Source organism: Vigna unguiculata, chromosome 3 (assembly GCF_037176805.1).
Source record: "Vigna unguiculata cultivar grain cowpea cultivar isolate G323 ecotype 2 chromosome 3, ASM3717680v1, whole genome shotgun sequence".
In the NCBI taxonomy this organism is placed as follows: domain Eukaryota; kingdom Viridiplantae; phylum Streptophyta; class Magnoliopsida; order Fabales; family Fabaceae; genus Vigna; species Vigna unguiculata.
The window spans coordinates 18938885-18966838 of record NC_140794.1 but is presented as its reverse complement, the minus strand read 5'-3'; the positions used below and the strand labels follow the sequence as shown (position 1 = coordinate 18966838).

General features: G+C 31.7%; 1 protein-coding gene across 1 annotated transcript; it reads left to right on the top strand.

Annotated features, from left to right (window-relative positions):
• The first annotated feature begins 1211 nt into the window (after positions 1-1211).
• LOC114177467 (MADS-box protein FLOWERING LOCUS C-like) lies at positions 1212-26966 on the top strand. Its single transcript, XM_028062834.2, has 7 exons — positions 1212-1447; positions 19164-19224; positions 19695-19756; positions 19827-19926; positions 26230-26271; positions 26506-26547; positions 26670-26966. The coding sequence occupies exons 1-7, from the start codon at positions 1263-1265 to the stop codon at positions 26784-26786; spliced, it is 609 nt and encodes a 202-aa protein (XP_027918635.2). The 5' UTR covers positions 1212-1262; the 3' UTR covers positions 26787-26966.
• Positions 26967-27954: the final 988 nt, after the last annotated feature.

The window sequence follows — 27954 nt, the reverse complement described above, 5'->3', positions numbered from 1 at the left end:
GTTATTAGGTTTTGGTTCTATAATGTAGTTGCAAAATTGAGAAATTATAATTGTATTAATTTTTAATTGAAAAAGTTTGTAATGTATTGAAAAATTATTGAATTGGATTTTAATTATACGATTATAATTTCTCAATTTTGCAACCATAATTTTGTATAGAACCAAAATATAATAACTTTTAGTATCTATTAATTATAATGTTAATATTTATTATTTTTCGTATTTATTAATTCTAATATTATTATTTATTATTTATTGTATAAAGAAATTTATATTAATGATATTCATGAAGACCAGTAAGAAATTTCTTCTTTTAATTTATTTTTCTTTTTTTTTTAATTATTTTCATATTTTTATATGTTATTATATTAATTAAAATTAATCTTATACTATTCCAGTTATTTGTCAATTATTGTATTGCATTTTTTTATTTCTTTTAATCCCATTTTAAATTTAATAAAATTATATCGATTTTATATTGTGGATTACAATGATCTTCTGACCCATTAAATCAATTAAAAATTTTGTATAGAAATCATAACAGGTATATATATAAATGTTCAGAAAGTCAAAACTTTATATCGAACAAAATAATAATTATTACAATTAGTATTGTCATGATCCTGAATATTCAGAATTATTAAATTCATTTATTAACATGATAAAATTGATATTTCATTTATAAACATATTTAAATTGATATTTCTTAATTTTTTTCCATTTACTAAAAAAACAAAATTCATTCATTAAAATATAACTTGTGCGTTTATACGTGTCAAAATTCTAGTTAAATATTAAGGATAATGATATTTTAACCCACTTTTTTTACCCACTTTTAATCTATCACTTTCATTATTTTTAGATTATCTATTTTAATTTTTTGTAGTGATGTAATATGATAATTTAAGAGTAATAAATAATAGGTTAAAAATGAATAAAAAAATGGATTAAAGGATACAGATATTAAATGTTAAAATCTGCTTTCAACAATAAAAGGATACAGATATTAAATGTTAAAATCTGCTTTCAACAATAACGCTATAGGTTAAAAACTAGTTTTGTTAACGAGATGACATCATTAAGTAAAATAATATGCTTTTGGACACGTGTCAGATGAGGAATGAGTGTTGTTGCTAAGTGCCAAAGCATCACAGAACAGTGATGATAACTATAGGAGTTGGGAGATATTAAACGAGAAATCAGAACAGAAAATAAAAGAAGAGAAAATAAAAGAAGGTAGTTAGGGTTTTGGTGCGAGAAAAATGGGGAAGAAGAAGTTGGAGATAAAGCGAATCGAGAACAAAAGCTCTCGGCAGATAACATTCTCGAAGAGGCGCAATGGATTGATGAAGAAAGCTCGCGAGTTGTCCATTCTCTGCGATGCGAAGGTGGCGCTCTTCATCTTCTCCAGCACCGGGAAGCTTTTCGACCTCTGCAACGGTGACAGGTAAACGCACAGAACTGTAAAGAGTAGTGAGTACACATATATCTTGAAGATTTGTTTCCATTCCGTACAACAGCATTGCATATAGAGTAATTTACTTGACCAGTTTCTTAGGATCCCTCACGTCGCACATGAAATTCATTAAATTCCATTTTATGCCTCTTCGTGTACTTTGATTTTTCGATGTGCTTGCTTTTCATTGGTTGAAATCTATAAATGGAAATGATGAATTAACGAAGCCTTAGATGTGGATTAGGACAAACAGTAGTTGCTGAACGGATAAGTTCGCGGTCACATATCTTGACTGCACCATCCTGCTGCCCTATTGTTTGATTTGATATAACTACTCTGCCACGGGAACTGACTAGTATACATCTTTTATTAAATTTTTGCACTTAAGAAAACGCTTAAATTTAAGGTATTCAGTGATTTTTTTTCCTTAAGAAAAAAATATTAAAAAGGTTATTTTTGGTTGTACGGATATCTCTCACGAAAACAGTGCCAAAGAGTGGTGTTTTGTTATTCAAGTAATCGATATCCAAACAACTATTCAATTGCTTTCTTCTATCACCACCCTCTTTTAAATTTTCGGGAAGGAAATTCATATTTTAACATCTTTTTAAACAAATGTTTAACAATGTTTTTAGTAATTAAATATTATATTTAGATGATAATAGTTAATAAGTAAAATTTAAAAGAAAATAATAATATATATAATGTTAAGATTGTTGAATAAAATATTAATGTCTAAATATCATAAATCTTTAACAAAAGCCTTTTGTAGGAACGACAATCAATGGATATAAAACTAATACGGTGGTAGTGAAATCAATTTATCGTATATTCATCTTGTAATATATTTTATATTTTATATTTATATATTGACTCTTTTTCACTTATGCTGTAGTTATCGTTTGCAATCAAATTTGTATCTAATACAACGCTTAGCTTCATCTTTCGAGGGATTAAAATATCAGTACTGTAAAACTAATTACAAGTTACCCGTAATATAATTTAAAGAGAATTATTACAAAGGTGATAGGTTCACTATACACATTAATTTAGGACAGACAATAACATTTTTTATACATAGTGCATATATATATGATTTATATAAATAAAATTATTAAAGAATAAACCGTATATATTCACTGTAAACAGTTTAATACACTGCCATTATGTCTAAAAAAGTATCATACATATAAATTTGTTGACTTTTACCATCATTATTTTAAAAATTATTATTACGTTATAAGATCTTATATTAAGAAAAGTATAAACTAATATGGTTATCAAAATGTAACATCCCATCTAAATAATAACATAATTAAATGAAATCTTACACCGGATAAAATAAATCTTACACCGGATAAAATAAAGAGTCAAACTGTGGAGTATAAGGTCACTCCTTACAGTTATCGGAGGTACTTAAAAGAAAATACTAAAGCTCACTACAATGCCTACAACCCAAAAGGAGTAAAAGACAGATCATCCAAGCATGTTATGACCTTCAAATCAATACACTAAGACTCGACTCGACTCATCCGGATACATATAACCTGGTCGGATTGGATGCTTGCACTTGTGGTGATACCTCTGCTCACCTCCGAGCTGCTCACCCCCGAGTTATGCCGAGTTATGTGTTACAAGTGTTACAATAAATCAATTCCCTCACACACAAGGTTAGTCCTTGATGAGTTTCAGGCCTCCTACTACTCTTACCATAGGAGTCAGTCCGCTCTAAGTGAGACTGACTGACTCCTTATAGTGTCAGGATGCAACCCTTACCTGAATCCTTACCAAGTTATATAGATGGGGCACCACCATGGACACCCACTAACAGGGGCCATGGAATTACGTCCTGACCACTGAAGCACGACCAGGAAGTCTCACCTAGAGACTCGTGGATTTACGTACTAACAACATACCAATCACATTCCAAACAAACAAATAATATTGATCATTCATTTAACACCTCACACCATCCTTTTGTAACCCATCCTCATTCATATTCCATGTTAATTTTATACCATCTCATTCTTCCCAATTCGGGGATATAGAGCTTCACCTCATACCAATACTATGCCATCAATGTAACATTATTGTTCATATCGAATTCATGACCACATATATAACCAACCATTTCATTGAAATCGCATGCCAAGATTTATCCAAGTTCATCATTCACAATCCATGAGTCACATCACTCATGCAGATTCATTCATCTCATATTTTATAAATGCATACCAAGACATACATATATTACAAAATAGTATTCATCCCAAATAAATGAGTGTCAACGTTTAAGTACTTGCAATTCCATACAATCAAGCACAACTCACAACCATAATTCTTACACCAAAATTCCCAAGAAAATTTATTATCACGAAACCAAAATCATTGCAGTAATGCATGACACATTTCTCAAGCTTCAGACATCTAATCGACGATCCAACCGGTCAAACCATAAAATAGCATGTTATTAACCACTTGTCAAAATTTGAGCTCAATCCAACGGTTAATGAGTCGGGAAAGTCAATTTTACTAAAACTGCACATATTAGAAAAACACACCGTCGTTGGGTGACTGTGCGACGCATCAGAATACGAGAAATAACGTCAAATGTCACAGTTTCATGAATATTTGAACCCCTAACTCAAAAATATACCAAAACCCCCCAATCTTTTCTCATATTTCACAAAACATTAATAACATAAAATAGAAATAACGTGAAACCCTAGCTTCCCTTATCTGGAAAAGGGCTAATATTGGACTTCGACTCTTAAGCCAGCGAAACCAGTAGCTCCAAGAACAAATCTATGAACTGAAACAGTGGCACGACAAAGGAGATTGGATTAAACCACGAAAACAACTTAGAAAGGCTAGGTTCGAGAACTAAACGGGAGACGGAGGTTGAGCTCACTTGAACTTAGATAGATTTCCAAACCCTAGCAGAGGTTATGTGGAGAAAATATGGGTGAGTTAGGACACTGATTTTTTTTAAAATGACTTACAATTGAGGGACCTTGACTGCTTTAGGGGCCTTGGCATCCTATAGATCAACCCTTTAGGCCCAACAGTTTGATCCTTAACATTAGGATACTTAATAAAAGTGGGTCTTATAAAATGAATATTTGTTTGTCAAGAGATATGGATCATCTTTATTGATTATGAGCGTTACAATTGCATGTTATTTAAGGTGTATACTGCAGCAAAAATATGTACGGATACTAAGATTATGTTTCAACAAACTTTTTCATTAAAGCTAATAGGAAAATAAATAGTACAAGGAAATAATTGATTTATTTCGAAGTTAACGTACAAGTTACAAAAAATAAAAAATAATTTTTAGAAATTAGTTCATACATAAACTAATTTTAAATTTTGGTAATCCTCATTTTTTTTACCTTATGTAAAAGTTTTTATAAAGAAGATTGATTAAATATGCAACCACTAATCAACTTAGTAATCAGTTTCGTGAGCAGAGGTAGAAGCCCAACTAATTAGTTTTATTCTATTGAACATCTACAAATTATACAAATTAACCTTGTACCAGGAAATTTCGTATTTTTTTAAGACACATTGAATTTAAATTGGTTTTATTTAATTTTTTTTTATTTTTAATATTTTTGTTTGATAAGGCAATCCAAATTTAATGAATTCTAAATGTATTTATTAGATAAAGTATTTCATTTATCACTAAATTAAAAAAATATACTTACATATTAAATAATATTTTAAATTTAAAAATTACCGGTATTAATGATTTTTTGTAGTTTATATTTTTAGTTGATTGTGATTGATGTTATTTTCTAGTGAACGTTCTTTAAGATTTTATCATTTTATATTTGCAAAAACTTTTTCTCGGTTTATGTAAAATGAAATTATTTTTAAGTTATGAAATGTTAGATAAAAATCAAACCTAAGTAAGATAGAATCGAGTTAGGCTCATACAAGGTTGAATTGATCTTGTTAGGTTGGAGGGAACTTAAGTCAAGTGAGTTGATCTAGATCCATGTTAAGCTGAGTTGACCTGAATCTAGGTTGAGTCGAATTCATGTGGACCAAAGTGGAGCCAAGTCGATCTGGATTCAAGTTGAGTTGAGTTGTAGCAACCCACATTCAATTGAGTCATGGCGTGTCCACGTTCATCCGAATCGGGCCGACTCACGTTTGTCCAAGTTGGGCTATGCCCAAGTCGATCCTGGTCCAATCAAGAACAAATTATGTTCAAGTTGAGTTAACTTGGTCTGTACTAGTCAAGTCGAGTCAACCTTGGCATAGGTTAAATTGAGTTGAGTTGGAAGTCAGACCTAGTTGAGGTGAAATCATGTTCAGACGAGTTAGGGTAGGACCATGTCAACTCAAGTTTGGTCTACTCCAACTCTGATAATGTCCAAGTCGGGTTGGGTCCAGATGAAACTGAGACAAATTGAGTTAGGTTTAGCCTATTCAAGTTGAATTTTTATTGGGTTAAGGCAACTTTTTAGGATCATGTCAATCTATGTGGGTCGTCGAGAACTTATTTTCAGTTAAATTTAGTTGATGTTATTTTCTGTTGACTTTTTTTTCTATTTATGTTGGTTGAAAAATCTCTTAGTAATTAATTATAAAGAAAAATATCATTGATTGAAGATTGTATGAACATTGTTGACCAATAGATAGCTCTTACAAATGTCATGGTTGAAGAATAAGTTTCTTATTGTTTATTAAGAAAATTTTGATTAACATTGATCAAGAAATATATATTGGTTCAAATTAGTGAAAAGTAAATTTTATAATATTAAATGAAGAATATTGACCAGAAGATTTTTGACTTGTGTCAGTTGAAAAATTATCCCATGACATTCAACATGAATAACCTTAACCCATGTTAGTCAAAGATAAGTGATCAACATTTGACTGAAAATAATATCAACATAACAACTTCAATTGACACTAACAAAAAAAATTATATCGACATTTATTAAAAAATATCATTGATGTTATTATAAAATCTTAACTATGTCAATTGAGAAATAAGTTTAACTAATGTCAATTGAGAAACAATTTTAATGTATATAAAAAATCAACATTAATAATCTTGATAAACTTTTATATGAAGTAAATTTTAATTGAAATCAATTAAAACATGATGTCAAATTAACAACGCTTTAATAAGGTTGAGATAATGATATCTAATTGAAGTTGAGTACACAATATCTTGAGTGACAATACCATAATCAAAGTTGAGCAAAGAACAAAATATGAGACATAAATATAAATAATTGGAAAAAATTTGAAAATTTGAAAATTGTAATTTTGTACTTTTAAATTATCAAATTTCCTTTTATACATTTTTATAAATTTCAACTTTTTTAAAATTTTATTAAAATTATTTTAAATTCTCTTTAAAAAAAATCAAGTTTTAAAATTATTTTTCTAAATTATGAAAGTAGAGGTGTTACGTTTTCATGCCCTACGTTTCATGCCCTGTGCTGTAGAATCCACAGAACGGGGAAAAGGTTTGCATATTTATTCTATTAATTTGCTCGATAGAGTTTGGACATTTTTATAGAAGGATGGTCTTAGGGGAATTATGTCATATTATGGTTTCACTATTTGGCTTTTTCAGGCTGTACTTTCATTTATTTTGTTGTAATTTTGTAGATTTCACTGAGTTTGAATTTCTTGTGCCGCCACTTAGTCATTTAATAAAATATAAGTTATTTGACTTATAAAAAACACTACAAAATAAGATGAAGTAAACGCAAAAGGCAAGACATAAAGCGGGAAATTATTAAATTCGACGAAAGGAAAGTCAAGTCACAAGTAAAATTACTTGTAGTAAATCTAATCAATGGTTAGATGAAGACACTTAAATAGTTTATGGGCTTGTAACGTCAATTGTTACATGAAGGATTTTTGTTTTCAACACCCTACAAATGGCTTCCTACACCAACAAAACTTTGGGACAATTTATCATGTATGTTGTGTGTATAACTTCTTTCGTATCCTTCTTTGTAGCAAAAATTTCTAACGAGTGAACTTGTAATTTATATTTTCCTTTTAGAAAAATGAAATTCATGTTAGGAATCACTATAAAGTCTAACATCTTATCTAGGTTAACACCTAAAAATTCATTATTCATTTGTCATCACACAAAATCATGGAGCCTACACCACACCCATGTAAAGACAAACCAAGAAACACTTCCTGTTAAACAAAACCAAATATAGGAAAGCTAATACTATTGTGAAAAAAAATCCAAAATAACAAAATATGACAACAAGATACCATTTAAAGTCAATTTTATTCTCATTCCTATATTAGATAATTTATCTGCACGATGATTTCTTTCTGAAAGATATTTTTCATCTTCCTCTAAGAATCTAATGAACCATCAAATGAGAGAACTGGCTTGACACACTAAGGATGAAACATGTTCAATCCGAAGCCATATAAAAACTAATAGTTCAATAATAATTAATGGCATGAATAATTCCCATGATCTCAATATATAAGGAATTTTGAATCTCTTAGAAGAGAAACTACCAATATACTTTTCCTTAATACCTCAGCATAAACAGTAATACTGTACCAACCTCAATCGAGCAGTTCTATCAGTATTCACTTTGATCCGATTCATATCTGGTAACCTCCATATTACTTGAATAGAAGAAGTAAATTTCTCAGACTGAGATTTAGAACTTTTTATCATTTAAAAATCTTTGAAAAGACTTTTGAATCATCAAGTCTAATTGAATTTCTTTTATATATAAAGACAATTATATTTAAGAAACTATAAAAGGATAAGAGAAAAGGAAATTGCATAATTAATTTTTAAATTATTCAAATTAAACTTATATCTAATATCAATTTACTCATAATTATGAGATTGTTTGAACTACCTTGGTAATTTATATAACAATTTTGTGTGTGACACATTTAATCACACAACATAAGAACTAGAATCGCTTGAACACCTTTCGAGAGATAAACCTAATGCACAAAATACATTTCATTGAATGTAACAGAAAACATAAAAGTTTTGGAAGAATATCCCCTACCTGATGTGATGAATATCCAATTATTAAAGTCAAAGATAAAAGAAACTATATTTGTCAAATTTTGCCTCAAATAGAGAATTTTCTCAAAAATATGTGAAATCGAATAAATTTTCACTTCTTGGGGAGTTTCTGAAAGAGTATATTCAGTAATATCAAATTCAATTATTATAACAGGGCACTTAAATCAATTTATAGAATTTAAGTGTAATTATGAAAATAAAACTGGACCAATCTAATCTATTTTTTCTCCATTAAGTGCAAGTTTAAACATATAATAATTAATTATGTTGAAAATAATTGATAAATATGTGAAAGGGTTTAAAAATCAATTTCAAGATAATCAATAAATATTAAATATAATTGATTATATCACTAAAATGATCAATATATCATTCTTTGTTCCCATACAAATGATTCATTTATTTTCTTATTTTAAGTCAAGGACTTATATAGATTTCTTAATGTCTTACAATTTCAACTAATTTATGGTTGATTAAGGTACAATAAATAATAAGCATAAATATGAAACATCAATGAAAAGAATGACAATAAAACTATATATAAATACAATTAAAATATACTTTCGATTATTACGTATAATAATTTCAAGAAAGAAGAATTTAATCAGTCATAGTGTTGAATAACAGAATCTATAAAAAAAATAAAGAAATGGAGACTGAAGTCATGGACGGAGTCTTATTATCCTCAAAATATTTGTTGAAAATAAACAAAATCCTCAAAATATTTTTTGGAAATCAGTTATTATAATTAATAATTAATCGTTATTATCCAACAAGCATTGTAAAAAACAAAAAAAACTAAACTCTATAAAATTTTACAAAGGAAAAAGAATTCCACGACTAAAGAATTCTACTTGAACTTTATAAAAAAAAGACGGACTAAATAATTTTATAGCTCTCTACCTATAGAGCTTGTTGGATGAGACATGATATCAAAATATGTTATTCTTTGATCCATGTTTTCTTTAATAATTTTAATTAATTAAAAACACATTTTTAATTGGTTAAAATTAATTGAGTTGGTTTTCTTTATTTATTTTAATCAATTAAATAACAGGTTAATAAAACTTTTGATCTTTTAACCAATTAAAAACTTATTTTTATCTGTTAAAGTGTTTATGCATGTCAATCCAACAAAGCTAAAAACATTTTAATTGGTTAAATTAAATGTTCTTCCTTTCATTAACTTTCATGTCTCCAACATTAAACCCTTTTACTCTAGAATTTGGATTGCTAAGGTAGTTTCGACAATAAGGGATATAATGAAAATATTTACTGATTGATTGTCTGTATTAACAAATTCAATCACATAATCAACTTTTCGGATATGATCATAAATAAAAAGGACGTGTATTTGTTTTATTCTTGAATGCTATATAGCGTTTTAGTGAAATAAATTGCACTTGTGTTATCACTTTTACGAGGAATGTGATCCAATTTTAAGCTATGATCAAAATTTTGTTGCTTCAACCTCAAAATTTAAGCACGACAACTTTAAGTTGTACTACAATTAACTTAATTCTAGATATCGTAACATTAATTGGTTTTTGCATGTAAAAAACTTAAATTACTTCCTAGTAAATTACAAGTACCACAATTGTTTTTTCTATCTAGTTTACATCAATCAAAGTTATAATGAAAATATCCAAACATATTATGTTACGAAAAGATTAACCTCTTTATATGAGGATCCAAATTTCCTTATCAAACGCCTCTACTTAAGAGTTTGATACCTAACACGGTGAATTTGAAACTCTCCCTTCATACGAGGAATTTGGATTTTCTGATTTTTTTTTTTTTGTTGTTTCTCTATTGTGCCTTTATAATACACTGATTACCACTAATTTTGACGTTTTAAAATATATTAAAAAGATATTTAAAATACCAACACAATGTATTTTTAATGTTCAGCAGAGGACAACATCAAAAAAATCAGTAGAGAATTTGGACTCTCATAGGAGTAAAAGCCTCAAAGATGTTCAAACTCGAGACATAGGATTCGTTGCAAAGTGTTGATACTATTGTTATGAAAATGTTAACTCATTCATACAAGGATCCAAAATTTTTTATCATAATAAATGTAACCATGGATACCTCAATCCAACATTCATAGTTCCTTTGAGATATTTTTAAATTATTTTTGTAATAGAAATATGTTATTCCTTTGGACGAGACTCAAATATAGCATACATTACACTCTAAATATTATATCTAGTATGATAGCAGTCAAATATGACAAAGGGCCAATTAGACCTTTATACTTGGTGGAGTTCAAAGGCTTACCTTTTTCATCATTATCAATATGGTCGTTGGTGGGCATATGTGTGCCTCTTTGCAACTTTGCGTGCCCTATTTTCTTAGGAGATCTTGACAATATTTGGATTGACTAACAATATTTTCATTACATGAACTCAAATATATGTCGGTAGATTAGGTTCATTCAACATGGTTCTAAGAAGTTCTTCCAATGATTTATTCTTTCTTTCACAACAACACCATTTTTTTATAATGTTCCAAGTCCAAAAATAAATTATGCCTAATTTCGTATTTCTCATAAAAATATTTAACTCATCATTTTGAAAGTCAACCCATGATAACTTATAATAGTGATAATATTGCAGCCTTTTTCATTTCTCAATACATTAACAAGTCTTTTAAAATGTTTAAATGCACCACTTTTTGCATATTTCGATGTAAATTTAGAGAAATATAAACTATCACTAAAACATAAAACAAATCAATTTACATAATTAAGAACCAAACAATCCTTTTATTACAGTTCTCTAAAGATTCATATCCATATTTAAACAATTAATCGATTCAATTTATTAACCAAATTAGCTATAAAAATTAAATATCATCTAATTCAATCAATATTCAGTTATCAAATCAACATTCAATCAACACTTATAAAGGTACTAGGTGCATTGGTCAAGTCAAAAGGCATGACTAACCACTCATACAGTTCAAACTTAGTCTTGAAGGCAGTTTTTCATTCATCTCCCTCTTTGATTCTAATTTGATTGTGTCCAATTTTCAAGTCTATCTTGAAAAATATGGTGGCACCTTATAGCTCATCAAGCAAGTCATCTAACCTAGAAATGAGATGTCTATACTTTATGGTTATGTTGTTTATAACCACTTAGTGAGCCAACCCAATTGGCTCATTTATCAGCGAGTCCAAAAAATTTGAACCCAACTCACCACAGGTTAGTAGGTTAAACAGGTTGGCTCATTTAATTAACAAAAAATCAATTTTTATCTTCAATCCCAAAAGGAATAAATTACAATTTTGCACATTATACATAAGTAGTTTTATTTCAAATGTTTGTGCATTTCCAATTACAAATAATATACACCCCAAGTAGAGAGAAATCTCCTATAAATGTCGGTGGAAAGCACTTTATAAGTTCTTCTTCAATGCCACATGTAGTTGTAACAACTAGATCAACCTGAACATTACAAAACACATGCGAAAAAAAAAAAGACTTAATAACTTGACTTGAATTTACTATATAACCATGATGGTGTTAGGTGCATGAAGTGAAAAGGTAAGGTTGTACGAAGAAGCATCCAAATCCAATTAGTGAGTGTTTTCTTTTTCATTTACAGGTTGGTAAGCCAACTTGACTCGTCACGGGTTCAACCTAGGTCCTTAGTGGGCTAGGTCAATTTCTTGCTCGTACTGAAATTTGCAATTTTTTCTTAACCCAACTCGACTCGAACCTATGGTAGACCATGTTGGCTCATGGGTTTTAACCTAGTTTGACAACCCTAATCATGATGCCTTTCTCCTTGGCCCGTTTGCCTTGCCTATGTGTCACTTGTGCCATTTCGCATTCTTTTTGGTGTGCATGTGTTTTTGGTCCTTATTGAATTCTTTAGGGATGAGAGGTAAGAGTGTGATATTTTTGCATTGGAAGAGGAAGGTAAATTTGTTAGACTAGCCATTATGAAAAATGTGTTTATCAAATTGCCATAGCCTCCCTGACAAAATGTGTGTAGCTTCCATATGCATAACATCACATAATACCTCATCTTTACAAGTTCCTATTAAGAAGTTGATGAGGACTTATTTTGAGACTTTTATTTTACCTTCCTCACTAAGCCATGATATTATATGGCTTGGCATGAGAAATGGTTTTTAAGCCAAGCTTAAGCACCACCCTTGTGCTAGCTACATTCATACAACCGCCACCATCTATTATGATGAAACATAACTTGTTATTGATAAGGTACCTTGTATGGAAAATGTTTTCTCTTTGAGAGTACTTAAACTCTTTGGGAACTTGTCCTAGCATGTGCCTTATCACTAACAAGTCTCCTTCACTTGGTTTAATTTCGTCCTCACTTGAAGAGAAAGAAGAAGTGTGGGAGGAAGAACTATTAGGGCAAGGGAGAGAAGAATGTTCACTTTACATCTCCTTTAGGGTTTATGGTCATAGTTATTTTGGTAGGAGAATTTAAAGCTATGTCTCCATACCTTAAGAATTTAAAACATTTTATGGAACCTAACCTTGAAACTTGAGAAGAATTAGGAGTGTTTTGAGAGGCCCTAGGCAATTTGGTCTTAGTAGGTGGGTCGTGGGAGTTCTTGGAAGGAAGCTTATCATGTTTTTTTTTTTCATTTCCTTTCCAACTATTATTGTAGTAGTCATCGTATGAGCTACTCCTCTTGGCCTCATTTTTTTTTCTTAGTTGTGTTTCAACTTTGAGAGCCAATTGTAAAACTTTGAGAGCCAATTCATAAAACACTACTACATCTTGAATTTCCTACTAAGCCCACTTACATTATGAAACACACAACAACCGTCCAAAGTTTGTTTAATTTGTACTTCATGAAAGCTAAGTCTTGAATCTTTTAGTTCTTGAGCCTATTTCTCTCTTATATGAATCTATCATAACTTCATAAAAAGAATGTCAATTTCAAACATCAATGTTCATAATTATATTTTTTCGCATTAACATATTAACTTATATATTGGCTTAATTTAATTTTAAGTACTTCAAAAATTTGAGTATTTTCAACGTATCATTTTATTGAGTGCTCAATTTGTTTTTAAATTTTGTTTTAAGTATTTTGTTGTTTGAATTTTACCATTAAAAAGATTCATGATTTTTAGTTTTATTTTTCCGTCTTCGGCTCACTGATTAACTCATTCTTTCCTCTCTAATTTCTCCAACTCATTGGTTAGCTCTTTAACTTAATTCTGCGATATAATTCTTCAAGTTTTTGAATTTTTGTCGTTGAATATGTTAGTTCTTTCTCTTGCTCGATTCAGAGAGAACTTGGTTTGGTATCATTTGATTTTGTTCTTTTCTCCTATATTCAAAATTTACCTATTAAAAGAAACATGTGTGCAAAATATATATATATATATATATATATATATATATATATATATATATATATATATATATATATATATATATAAACAAGAATGGAAATGGAAACATGTAAATCGGACATAGAATGCATCATGATAACCAAAATAGAAGAAAATATTAAGTAAAATGAAGGAAGTCTAGAAGAGGGATGAAGGTTATGGTGAGGCACACCACTTGATCTTCAAGCTCAAGATTGGGGAAAAGATGGAGGTTATGGTGAGGCACGCCACTTGATCTCCAAGCTCAAGATTGGGGAGAAGATACCCTCGAGAAGAGCTATCATAAAAATGGTCATATATAATGTATATAACTCCAAATATTAACCCTTTTACAAGTATAAAAGAACTCCTTTTATAAGTGATGTAGGGGGAACTCCTTGAAAAGCCACAAAGCTAAAGGCAATATGGAAAAAACACAAAAACATGTTCTAGAAGCTAAGTCAACTAAAGGTGGCATCTTGGTATGGAGGGTGACCTAACGTGGTCACCAAGCCTACAAATGGTGCAACATTGTCCTTCTAGAATAGAAGGCCAACCTTGCTTCCAAGCTCTTCAATATGCACTTATGGTGTGCAGTCCCAAGTACAAGCCTATTCTCTACTCCAAGTAGTGTTATCCTCCTCCAAGGTGATCCTAGCTTGTCCTACAAAAAACAACAAAACAAAAGGGTCAACAAGTCAACTCAAGTAAGTCAACAAGGTCAACTCAACTCAAGTCAACAAAAGAAAAGTCAACATAAAGAAATGAAACAAAGACAAAGATGATGGGCTAGAGGCCCCCTACTAGGAACGTTGATGACATACCTCTAACCAAGCAACCTACAACCAAATTTATGGCTAGGAGGATACAAGAAGATTGAGCTTTCTTTGAGCATGACAGACCCAAGTTAAAGTTCATCTGGGCTAAAAAGGATGTGAAGACCTAACTTAGGACTCTATAATTTCTAAATATTAGACTAAGGTTTAATTTTGGGCTTTGTATTCCGAGCCCAGTAGTATAGAATTTTCTTTGAGCCATGTAATTGGGTCAAGATGGGTTTGTAGGCCTAAGAAGTGTTTTAGACCAAGAAGAGATGGGCTTTAGATTGGGCCTAGGAGTGGGACGCATAAGAATTAGTGTTTTTACCCTAAATTTGCACTAATCTTAGAGATCAAGCTTCTCCTTATGCACCAAGGCCAGAAGCATGTGACTTGCTTAGGTGGCAAGTCACACTTTGTGCATTCACTCATTTTGGCTCCAAATACAACATTCTAGATCACTTTTTCCTCCCATTTTTTGGAGACACCTAGCTCTCTTTTATCCTATAAATAGAACACCTTAGGTCATGTAAAATCATTCATGAATATAGTAGAGTTATGATGTTGAGATGACAACAGACTAGTCTCTTTTTGTGAATCAACCTAGGCTAGAATTCCCCTTAGTGGCTTCATCTAGCCTTCTTCCTTGAGTGTTGGCCTAATCTCATATGAGAGCTTCATTCCTTCACCATAACTAAGCCTTCTCCTTTCCATTACTTTTTGCTTCTACGACTTCAACCTTTATTGATTCCCTCCTTTAATGTGCATGGCTTCATAGCTTGAAGATGGACTAATCAAAGGTTTTCCAATATCTCATGAGAAGTCATAGACTTATCAATAACACCATCAATATTCATCATTTCATTCATCATAATACAAATGAAAATATAAAACACCACGAAGTTCACCTTTAAGACATACAACCACCATTACAACATGCACATAAACATAAACAAGAGAATAAGGTTAGCTTCCCTTACCTAAACAGGTTCTCCTAATGACACTAGGTAGCTAATGGTTGCTTACTCTTCCTTAGAAGCTACTTGTGCTCTATCTTCTCACAAGAACTCTTAGAACTTGAAAAGACAAGATGAGGGGATGAGTGAAGAGAAAATGGAGACATGACACCTTATATTTGACCTAATGTGGCTCGACCTCTAGCTTTCTAAATGAGAAAGTTTGCAATTGCAATGTGTTTGCTCCTTTGTCCTAGCAGAAACCTACTTCATACCATAGTGTAAGTTTGTGCTTGACATTGTCTCTGTGGCAACGTATCAAAATTGCAATTCTTATGTCCCAACCAAATCTCCTATCTTGTTCCTCCACGTGTCCTCCCAGGGTTATGAACACTCAACCTCAACATTCAAATGGGACTTAGCACCCTAAGCCCATGCAACTTCTCGAGGCGTAAAACCTCACTTAGCACATGCTTCCCTCTTATAGAGCTAGAGCACCAATCACTCACCTTGGCATCTAACTCCCTTGTGAGCGTCTAATGCTCTTGCTAGAGCTAGGCGTCTAGCAGACCATGCGTCTAACAAACCTAAGGGGTAGCCTAATGTTGCTTTCTAACTCTCAACCCATGCCCCTAGTCTAAGGTTCACCTAACGTCGAGTATCGAATATCTATTACTTTAAGGTATAAGGTCAATATTCATTGGACTACAACCACTATTAGCTAAACATTGAGTAATATTTACACTCCAAACACTCTTGCTTAAACATTGAGTATTCCTTGGACCTAACCACTCTGACTGAACATCGAGTACTCTTTGAATGTCCAACAACTCCTAGCTAAACATTAAGTGTTTTTTTAACATACAACCACTCATTGGCAAACATTAAGAATTCTTTGAACACTTGATCACTCCTAACTAAGAGAATATGATAAACAAAAAAAGCTTAATCTAAATTACCACAAGGTTCGCTCATTAAAACAGAGTTAATTTCCTAAATTGAATATAAGATCAAGAATACTCTTTTAGATTGTTAATGAACATAAAATTGTTCTTGCTCACAAACTATGGCTTGAGGATTGCTAAGGATTACAGTAGATTTGCTATTGTTCTCATGGTCATTATCATCATCAACATTTCTTCTTTAAAAGATCATCTATATATAAAGATTGAGAAGAAAGAAGAAAAAATTGGTACGTTGCAAATTATTTTGGAGTCATTATGATGTTTTGGGAAGTTCTTTTTGCTTACGCCTTCGGAGTTAACCTTACTTCATCATCCTTCTCGTCATAGTTTCGACATTGTCGTTAGAGATTATAACGACAACGACAAGAACAAAATCTAGTACAAGGAGGAAAGCTCCATTGCGATATTGTTCTTGCCAGTGTTTGGTGAAAGGCATGACTGAACGGAGCGTTGAAGTCTTAATTGTGTCTTTGTGACAGATGCACCTATCTTTGAAGCTTGCAGACATAGGTGTTGCAATGGGCATTGCAGGCATCACATTGGTTGACGATATACCAATGCTCCAGTGGCAACGACGTCTAGAGTGTAGTTAGGATCTCGACGGAGATCACCACATGAGGTAAGGCAATGAGATTTGTTAGAAGTCCATATCGACTAAAGATAAGGCGATTTCATAGTATATAAGTGGGGTGCAAAACTCACCTTATAAGTCGATTTTGTGGGGTTGAGTTAGACTTAAATTCTACTTCATTAATATGGTATCAAAGCCTGGTTAAAACCTATCCTAGCGAGATTCTTGAACATATTGTTTCACCCGCTATCAGGCCGCTATCAGACCACCCATTTCTAGTCTCACGCACGAAATGTATATAACTCGGCGTGAAAAGGGTGTTGGAAGTCATACATCGATTAGAGATAAGACAATTTCATAATATATATAAGTGGGGTGCAAATCTCATCTTACAAGCCGATTTTGTAGGGTTAAGTTAGACTTAAAGTTCACTTCTAATAAGATTGTAGTAGAATTTCCATACTTGCAAATTTCATATATATCGAAATCAATTATTCTAATGATCATAAATGTTTTAAGAAAATGAACCTATTTTTCACGAGGTCTACTCACCATATACTTCAGTATGGAATGCTTAACTTGTTTGAAATGCTTTAATTTTCAAGAATTTATAATTGAGTGTGTTGTTGATAATGTACATGTCAACCATAGCTAAGAACACTAACATAAAAAAGGCTTTTTACGTATGCTATTTTTGGCGTTTTACGTCTGTGGTAGGTCAGACATTATATCGAGAGACGTAAATTTACATCTGTTGCATTTATGACAGACGTAAATTTACGTCTGTTACAAAAGTAACAAACATAAAAAAATTTTAATTTTTTTCAGATCTGCATCAAATTTGTTCATCTTCTCCTCCTTTGCTTCTTTCTTTTTCTCCTTTTTCTTTTCTTCTTTTTTCTCTCCTTCTTCTTCATATGATAATGTAAAATTACACAAAAACATAACACATCTAACATAAACCAATCTTTATGAGAGAAAACACAGAAGAAAAATGCAAAAACCAAGCTTTTGGTATGGAGAAACACCATTGTTGTTCGTGTCGTCACTATAGTTGGGTGAAAATACTTTCGTCGTCGCTCCTCTTGGAAGGAGACCTTCCGTCGCATCGCCGTTGCAGTTGCACATAGCACTACTATTCACTACCCTTGCACAAAATGGGAGGGTTTCAACGTTTCAGGAAACAAAAATGGAGAACCACGTGAATGGAGGCACACAAAAATGGAATCAAAGAAAAAACAAACCTTTGAAATTGCTTGATAATTTCCTCCCTTGTGCGCACCACGAAAACCAAAACAAATTAACCCTTTCGCGCAGTCGAAGCCACGGGAGAAGAAGATTTGAAATATAAATTTTAACGTTTACGTCTGACGTTACCAATCAGACGTAAATTTACGTTTGACGTCACCAATCAGATGTAAATTTACGTATGACTTTACCCAGTCAGATGTAAATTTACGTCTGACCATATGACGTCAGATATAAATTTACGTGTGACCTTATGCAATTAGACGTAAACTGCGATATTTACATCTGATCCTAGGGCGCAAAACGTAAAAATTTGATCACTTATTTACAAGTTTGCAACCGATCATTTTTAATGTCTGATTCCTCTGCATTAGACGTAAAATCGTAGACGTTAATTATGTATTTTGTGTTAGTGGAAAGCTGTTGGTTGGAAAACTCAAGTAGTTAGAGAATAGTCAACAAGAAAGACATAAATGCAAAGTATAAAAGAGTTTAAAAATCTTTGGTACTTGGCCACAAAAGTGGAGATAAAAAATAAAGTCAGGTGGTATAGCCATAATAACATATGGAAACTGTAACAATAAAAAATAAGAAAGTCCATATAAATTATAATATTAGAATTTCAAATATTGTTAATCTTCTTGAACCAATTTCTATCATCATGAATTTTTCTATTTAAATTTCATTATTAAAACTAAAGTTCGATGAATTTAATGTTTGACTCAGTTTGGACGAGGTCCTGCAACGATATTGGCATTACAAAGGAGTGAGTGGTGTTGACTCAAAGGTATAAAGCTTGTCATGTATGCCAAATGTATTACTCTTTATATACAAGACAAAATAAAAATCCAAGACATAGCTGCAATAAGAACATCTAGAAGGTTATAACAATAGACATATATGAACCAAAATGTCTCGTGAGTTGAATAGGTGAAATTTGAATATGAAATGTTGGGATGATATGATATATTTCTTAATGTTACTACATTAATGGTAAAGTTCTATGTGTTTTTTTTTTCCTTTCCTCTTTCTTTCTAAATGAAAATATATGCTTTATTTTACTTAGCTAAGCCAAACTTATATTTTAAGTTCTACAAGTCTAAAATGTGGCTGATCAAACGAACGTGATGCACAAATATTTTTGTTTCAGCCTTTTATGGAATTATTTGAAGCAAATGCAAAATGTAGAAGTGATGCGTGGAAAAGAAATGTGACTTTGTAATCATTGTTATTATTATTACTATTATTTGGTCGCAGGAACGCCACATTAAAATTGCAGAGATTTTGTATGATGCAACGTTTTCTGAAATGGTGAAAAGGTGATGATTTGCCTTTGTCTTCCTGCAAGTTTAAGGTATGAACGAATCACTGATCTAAATTTGATTGCAGGCGATATGGTGTTTCTGAACTTGAACATCTTTGTCTGACTAACCTTATGGAACTAGAGAAATTCATTCATACTGCTCTTTCACAAATCAGATCAGCAAAGGTTTACACTCTATTCTGAGAAACAACTTCAATTCATTAAGTGTACTAACACCATTTTATCTTTCACAAAAAAATAAATTAAATAAAAAGTTATTATTCTAGGAATTTGATGCTAGTATACATTCTTTATGCTATGGGTTTCTTAAAATGATGAAGTCACTTTAGGTAGCAAGCATCATTTGAATCATTCCTCAATGAAAAGTCTTGTACAGTAATTTACTCGATGTAGAATTGGTCATAATTCGCAAGAAACTACTTTATTTTTGCCAATACTTTTAAGAACAGTCGGAAGACGTGAAACCTTTCTTGAACTCTACATGATAACTTAGGCTATGTTTTTGGTTGTTGTTTGGGATGCTCCAAATTTAATTTGGAGGGTAAATTAAATTTTGTGATATGTTTGTTATTTTCAAAAGTATTTTTGCATGATAAAATTTTGTTTCTTTTCTAAACTTAATCAGTAAAGATACACTTTAGAAACTTTAATCCCAACATTCAATTGAGATTTTGTGAACATTAATTTTAAGAACAGATACTCGTTTCTTGTTATAACACTCCTATCACAACAAAAAAATATTTTATTAGCAATCAATTTTAGTGACCAAAAGTTGTTAATCATTATAGTGACAAATTTAGATACCAATTTACAAAATTAAAAATTATTAATTGATCACTAAATTGGTCACTAATTATTTAGAGAATAATTTAGAAACTAACTCATTTTGGTAGCCAAAACCTAGGTACTAAATTTTAGTGACCAATTTTCTTTAGTAGTCAAAACCAAGGTAGATAAATTTTAGAAACCAATTATAATTTTTTATTCATAATAGTGACTATTTTAGTAACCAATAATTTTTTATTTTGTAAATTGGTAACTAAATTGGTTACTATAGTAACTAACAAATTTTGTCACTAAAATTGGTTACTAATAAAATATTTTCTTGTAGTGTATAACATTTTTTGCATTAATTATTTTGAAACTAAAACACATCTATAATAAATGAGAAATTGTTGGAGATCTCACAACTACTATATATAATAAATAGGTACAAATCTCACCTTATATATCTCGGTTTTGTAAGGTTCCATTTCTCAACATGGAGTCATGAGTTTTGTAAGGTTGGCTAAGACTTAAAGTACCACACATGTATGAACAAAGTCATCACACATAAGAAAAATTACAACACTAACCTCTTTTCAAAAAACACCACACAATGTTGATTCTAGTCAGCATGCCAAAATGCTCATCTTCATCCCTTGATTGTAATTGTGACTCTAATATCACTTTTGAGAATTACATAATAGAAAAATAATCTTTTCAAGCGAAAGCACACCCACAAATAATAATATAAATAAAATTACACCATAAATTCAACGTAGTTTGTCATCTCTAAGTCCACATCCACTAAACAAATACTCAACAAAAATATCATTACTTAACATGCAATTTTTCTTACAAAAACTACAAATCTTGTTCAATTTTTCAGGAGAAAACTACAAATAATCACACACAAATTTTTGAACAAAATTGCAAACTCTTCAATAACACACAAGTATGAAGCCTTTCATACGCCTATGAAACTAATTGAGTTGTGATGATAACTCTTAAGTCAACTCTTTATTTTTATAGTTCTTACTCTCTTTAGAATCAACAACGGGATGGATGTGCAAGTACTTTTGAGTTCTCCCGTAAGAGATTTAATGGTGTTTCTTTCAATTTGTTGTACTTGATTGCGAGTGGAAGAGCTAATTGAATTATGCTCAAAGCCTTCTTTTAGATCTTAAGTTTGTTCTCTTTTATTTTTAACCCAAAAGTGTCTTAAGTGGTACTAGTCAAATCATATAAAATTTATTTCCATCAAACATGATCTTATACTAATGTGTTTCAAGCGATAACTCTGGTTTGATTGGGAAAACAATATACACTAATGGAATCACCCACTTGCACCTATTGACAATCCATTTTTAAGGGTATTTTGGTCATTAAAATATTAACTTTTGTATTTGTAAAGAAAGAGAGAGATTGAAGGATAAAATAGTAGATGTAAAGCGTGTAAAATATTTTGGTTGTCAAAATAATAGTGTTCTTTAGATGGAGGTGACAAATAATTACCATAGTTAAACCTACCTATTTACCTTCACAAAGCCATCTCAAAAGTGTCTCACTTTCCAAGGTAAATTATAAGAATTGTAACCCACCTCAAATTGTGTACCACTTTGCAAATGAATCAAAATACCTCCATTCGAGAGTTACAAAAATTTGTAACACTATGAGTATAAAAGACTATCTATTAAGTGATTATCCATTCACACATTTTATTCTCTCGCTTTAGTTGGGATGATGAATATGCTTCACTTGCACTTTTTTTATATATATTTCTATCCTTAAGGGCTCTAGTCATAGATGAGACTTAATAGAACTTAGTCTTTTTATCTTACAACCTACCATCACATTTAGTAGAATTCTTTGGAAATCGATATAAATCTACTAATCCAAGTGTGAGTCTAAGTCCAACATTGAGTAAAAATAAGAAAGTTGAGTGTCATATAAGGATGAAGACCTATAAACTCATCGCCATAGTGATCCTCTCTCAAAAAAATCGACAGTGATATCAGAGCCGAAGGTTCGTGTGGTAACCGAATTAGACGAGTCTTTGTATGATATGAACTACATCACAACCCAAATGGAGGAGGAGGACGAACACACTACTTTGTTGCAGTTTCTAAGTAATTAGTTTGTTTAAATAATGGCCCAATCATTTGTAAAAATGGCTGACCACATTATGTTTTGGGTTAATCAATTAATGGGCTTTAGCTTGGTTTTATTTCAAGTTGTAATAATGGCCAAATTGTCAACTTAGTCATCAGCTTTTGGGAGACCAAGAGGATGCATAGCTAAATGCTTTTGGGTTACTTTTAGGTTGCCACAATTTCAGTTATAATCAGTCATTAAGTAGTGAGATTATTATTAGATTAAATGGGAGGTAATTGCATACAATGAGTCTTTTGTAATTCTGATGGTTAAAGTCTATATATAAGCTGAACCATTTTTGTCAAGAAGACATGTTGAGTTTTATTCATAAATATTAGAATTCATCTTTGGGTGACTTTTGGGTTACCACAATTTCAGTTACAATTAGTCATTAAGTAGTGGGATCATTATTAGATTAAGTGGGAGGTAATTGCACAAAATGAGTCTTTTGTAATTCTGATGGTTAAAGTCTCTATATAAGCTGAACCATTTTATCAATGAAAACAGATTGAGTTTTATTCAGAAATATTAGAGTTCATCTCTTTTCTATCTTAGTGAGAGTGATTCTCTTAAGTTATGGAGTGATTCAAGAACCCTTTGTTGTATCAAAGGACTTTTCCATCCTTTGTGTGTTTCTCTTTTGGAAGAGTGATTCTTTCCTTCCACCTTTCATATTCACCTCTTATTCTTTCTTCTTCACCAAATTTTTCAGAAAAATCCCACTTTTGCCCAGATATATCTCGTGGCCATAACTCCTGTTCTACTCGTCCAAAATTAGTGATTTTTAAGCCTAAACTAAAGTTTAGAATGTGAACTTTCACGTTGTTTTGGAATCATCTCAATTGGAGGTTTACAGCACGAGATATCGTTGATCCTAAATTACTGTTCAAACTGAAATATCAGCTACTTTCCTATTTATCATTTCATAAATTTTCCAAGTTTCCTACAAGGTTCTAACCCTAAAGATCATATGTCAGCCCTTGTGTAAATGGGGTTCACATCACTGTATCAAAAGTTTTCCTGACCGTGGGTCAGGTAAGCGTGTCCCATTAAGATGAACGACAATACAAATAAGAGATACTCGTGACTTAAAATGCTTCCGCTCAGGGGGTAGTACCAATGTGAAGGGACTCACACTTGAGGGGCTAGGAATCCAAGTGTGAGTCTAAGTCCAATATTGAGTAAAAATGATAAAATTGAGCACCATATAAGGATGAAGACCCATAAACCCATCACCTTAAGGTTTTGGGTTAAAGGTAATTGATAGGATTGGTAATTGCTGGACTTAGCTAACAACCTGCTTTATTGAATATGGGTATATCTCCTACTACAGTGACAGGGAGAAAATCCCGAGAACTTCTTGATTCTTACACACAGTTCGCACAGAACTCTTAGAGACCTTCTCGCAGCCCTTCCCACAATTCTGTAAACAGAAAAAAAACTAAAAAGAACACTTAAACCCTTAACAGACTTATATAGGTCTATTACAGGTTATATTACTAACTGTTTCAACTATCTGTTTGGCCCTCCTTTTGTACACAATACTATATCTATCATTACCCCCTCTATGGAGTTTCACCTTGTCCTCAAGGTGAAATTCAGGGAACTCCCTAGAAATGCACTCAGCTAATTCCCAACTGTTGTTTGAGGGTGGAAGATCCTTCCACTGAATTAAGACTTCGAGATCTCCTTGGGATGTACGCCTAACGTCCAACAAGTGCTCAGGACCAACTTCCAACACATAATCGTCAGCCAAAACAAGAGGCAAGGATTGAGGCACTGCAAGTGGTGTAACAGCCTTCTTCAAAAACGAGACATGGAATACTGGATGTATTCTACTATGAGGAGGTAAGTCCAGCTGGTAAGCGACCTGACCAATACGAGTAAGCACCTGATAGGGCCCATAAAAACGAGGACAGAGCTTTTCATTGGGTCGCTTAGCCAAGGACCGAAGCCTATAGGGCTGCAACTTCAGATATACCCAATCCCCCACCTGATATTCCACCATCCTACAATGTTTATTGGCCTGAACCCGATTCTGATCCTGGCTTTACAGAGGTTAGCTTTGAGTTCCTGAAGCATATCATCATGTTCTTGTTGTAGCTGATTCACACTAGCAACTTTAGAAGGAATTGTAGTCCCTTTTAGAAGTAGGGGAGGGTCACGTCCGTAGAGAGCTAAAAAGAGTCATTTGTGAGGAAACAAAGGATTGGTAATTGCTGGACTTAGCTAACAACCTGCTTTATTGAATATGGGTATATCTCCTACTATAGTGACAAGGAGAAAATCCAAAGAACTTCTTGATTCTTACACACAATTCGCACAAAACTCTGAGAGACCTTCTCTCAGCCCTTCCTATAATTCTGTAAACAGAAAACAGACTAAAAAAAACACCTAAACCCTTAACAGACTTATATAGGTCTGTTATCGGTTACATTACTAACTGTTTCTAACTGTTTCAACTATCTGTTTGGCCCTCCTTTGTACACAATACCATATCTATCGGTAGTGTCAATTTCTTATGTATGAGTTGAACTCATGTTTCATTAGTGTTGTATTTTCCAAGTGATCCTTTGTCGAAATACCCAACACTATATTCTAAAATTTACCTCTTAATGAGTCCATCTTTTACATTTATTTTAAAAAATTGAAGTGTTCTCTCAAGATAACCTGGGACAAACATCATTAGCTTACATTCTTCTAATTTAATGATTTTGGGTCAGGCCTTATGCACTTTTTGAGAATAATATGGTTTCGACCTTCTCTTTTTAGGTCAACCGATCTAACTCACAGTTTAAGCTTTTGAGGTGAGTATATTTCTTGTAAGGTACCAAATCCTTTTAGAATCCATGGTCAAGTTTTCAACTATTGTTATGCGTTCTTCATAATTAAATGAAAGTTAAACCAAAATACTGCAGGGGCTAAGCACAAGTTTTCTAGGCGAATTTTGGTTGCACTTTAGCTTAATTTCCCTAAACAGATTTTAGACATTGTTTTTAGAAAAAACTGTTTCTTTTAACAAAATAAGGTATATTATTGTTTAGCTTTACTTCAAGGACAAAAGGCTTCTGGTGGAGTGTCGTGTTTGATATGAATATCAAAATAAATTCAGGTAATTCTTGATTGATTATTTTTTTTTTCTCTATTCAAGTCACCCAAAAACATTATTTTCGGGGTGAAATATTTATAGTATGAAGATCCTTTCAATTCTAGTGATGGTGTTGTATGTTTGTGTAAGAGATTCATATTGAACAACTTTGTAACGATATATACCTAACTAGTATCCCCACTCTGTTGCAAGCTTTATTTGTGAGTTTAACTGTTTGCCAAGTTCTTTTTTTCTGTTAACTAAATAAAGGTCTATTTTAGAAAAGACATTCTCTCTTACACTATTGAAGTATCTGTGGTGAAAATTTTACCAAGCCTTGTAAATTATGGCAGTTGTAGCCAGGATAAGAAGTTTTAAAATTGCATTTTAGGGTGCAGTTATTCTCGTTATCTCCACCGTTTTATATTTGAGACAGAGTTGTCTAACTCAAGATTTTTATGCAGATGCGATTGATGATGGAATCCGTAGATAATCTTAAGAAAAGGGTATGCAATTGTTGAGAGTAATTCCAGTTCCTCGTATTGAATATGACAATTAAGGTTTATTAAAAAATGAACATATGATGTGAAGAACCGTGTCGCACTCATATGCAATTACACAATTGTTCTGTTTTTTTTTTTGTCCAAATGTCAAAATGGAGTCTCATAAACAGTAGATCAAAGTTCAATTATGGTTTGTTAATCTTTTCGTTTCTTTACATGTTTTGTTGCTCCAAACAGGAACATACACTGAGAAAAGAAAACGAGCATTTGCATAAACAGGTAAAATGTAATATAGAAACATTTTAGAGCATAATTATGTTTGACTCAATTTTAAAAAATAAAATTGAGGTAATTACACTTTACAGGTTTTTATAGAATAATAGTTTTTTCATCTGCTGCAGATTAAGGCAATGGAAAATGCTAACTGTGTAAGCAACATGGTGACACTGACTATAGACTGTGATAAAACAGATATGGAGGCAGCACAACTCTGGAGCCAACTTGCAGTCAATCCATGAGAATAACTGCACCTCCTAAATTAAATAAATAAATAAATATATTCTTCTCTTATTTATATTGGGTTGAAACATGGAGGAAGTTTGGTTCAGAAATTTAGCTACTATAGTTTATGCCTTATCAATTCATAAGTGGCATACTAAATACTATCAATCATTACTTTTAAGGCATATTTTCTGAAAGCTGAGCCTCTTTTCGCTATAACGACCAGGGAAGGTAATAATATATTTTCTTCTAAAGCTACATATGCAATCATCTCCAACTTGAAGCTATAAATGGAGGAAGTATATTTGTAACCGTTTGGCCATGTCAAGTTAAATGAATAGGCTAAATCTATTTAAGATAAAAATAATTTTCGAATTATGTCAAATTTTTTAAAAAAAATAGGTTTTACAATTTGAAAATTACTTTTAACTTTAGATTATATAATTTAAAAATAAATTTTAACTTTTGAATTATACAATTTAAAATTTATATTTTCTAAAAAAATTAGATTATCACGATCTAAACAAAAAATAGTATTTAGATTATAAAATTGAAATATTAAAAGGAAAACGATTTGATGACTATTATTTTTTACCACTTTTTTTTACTACCTAATGTGGCAGTATGTTTTTTATTTTAAATTTTTTTCTCAATGTATATTTTAGTTGTCCAGTCTGCTAGAGGAAAAGTAAAACCGTCAGACGTGTGTGGTGGGAAAAATTCACATTCATTTACCTCCATTCCTCCAAACAAAACCATTGTTCCTTTTCATGTAAAAATTTTCCATTGTTGTTTTCTTGAACTTTCCATTTTTGGACTCAAATTTACCCAATCTCTATTCCGTTTGTAGAAGCTCCCATTTTCGATCTCAATCCTTTGCTGCCATTTTAGAACCTTAATTCCATTCTATTGCACCCACGAAGACACCCACCAAATGTGTGTGTTTAGGAAGGTTTTATTTTGCTTTCTCCCTAACTTTTTGTCGACAACCGATAAAGTTCCCTTATGGTTTAAACTCTACAACCAATAACCTCAAAGTTTCAAAAACAAACCTTCATATTAGTGTCAAGTTTACAATTCCTAATTGAAGACTTTAGGTGTTCATATTTTTTCGAGGTTCTCGTATGGCATTGGGGGATTTTTGGAGACAAAGGGTGTTATCCGTCTTCTACAAACACGAACACA

Coding starts and splice junctions, on each gene's coding strand:
- LOC114177467 (XM_028062834.2), top strand. CDS start 1,263: ATGGGGAAGAAGAAGTTGGAGATAAAGCGAATCGAGAACAAAAGCTCT. Junction 26,272..26,505: donor TAGATAATCTTAAGAAAAGG/GTATGCAATTGT, acceptor TGCTCCAAACAG/GAACATACACTGAGAAAAGA. Junction 26,548..26,669: donor ACGAGCATTTGCATAAACAG/GTAAAATGTAAT, acceptor CATCTGCTGCAG/ATTAAGGCAATGGAAAATGC.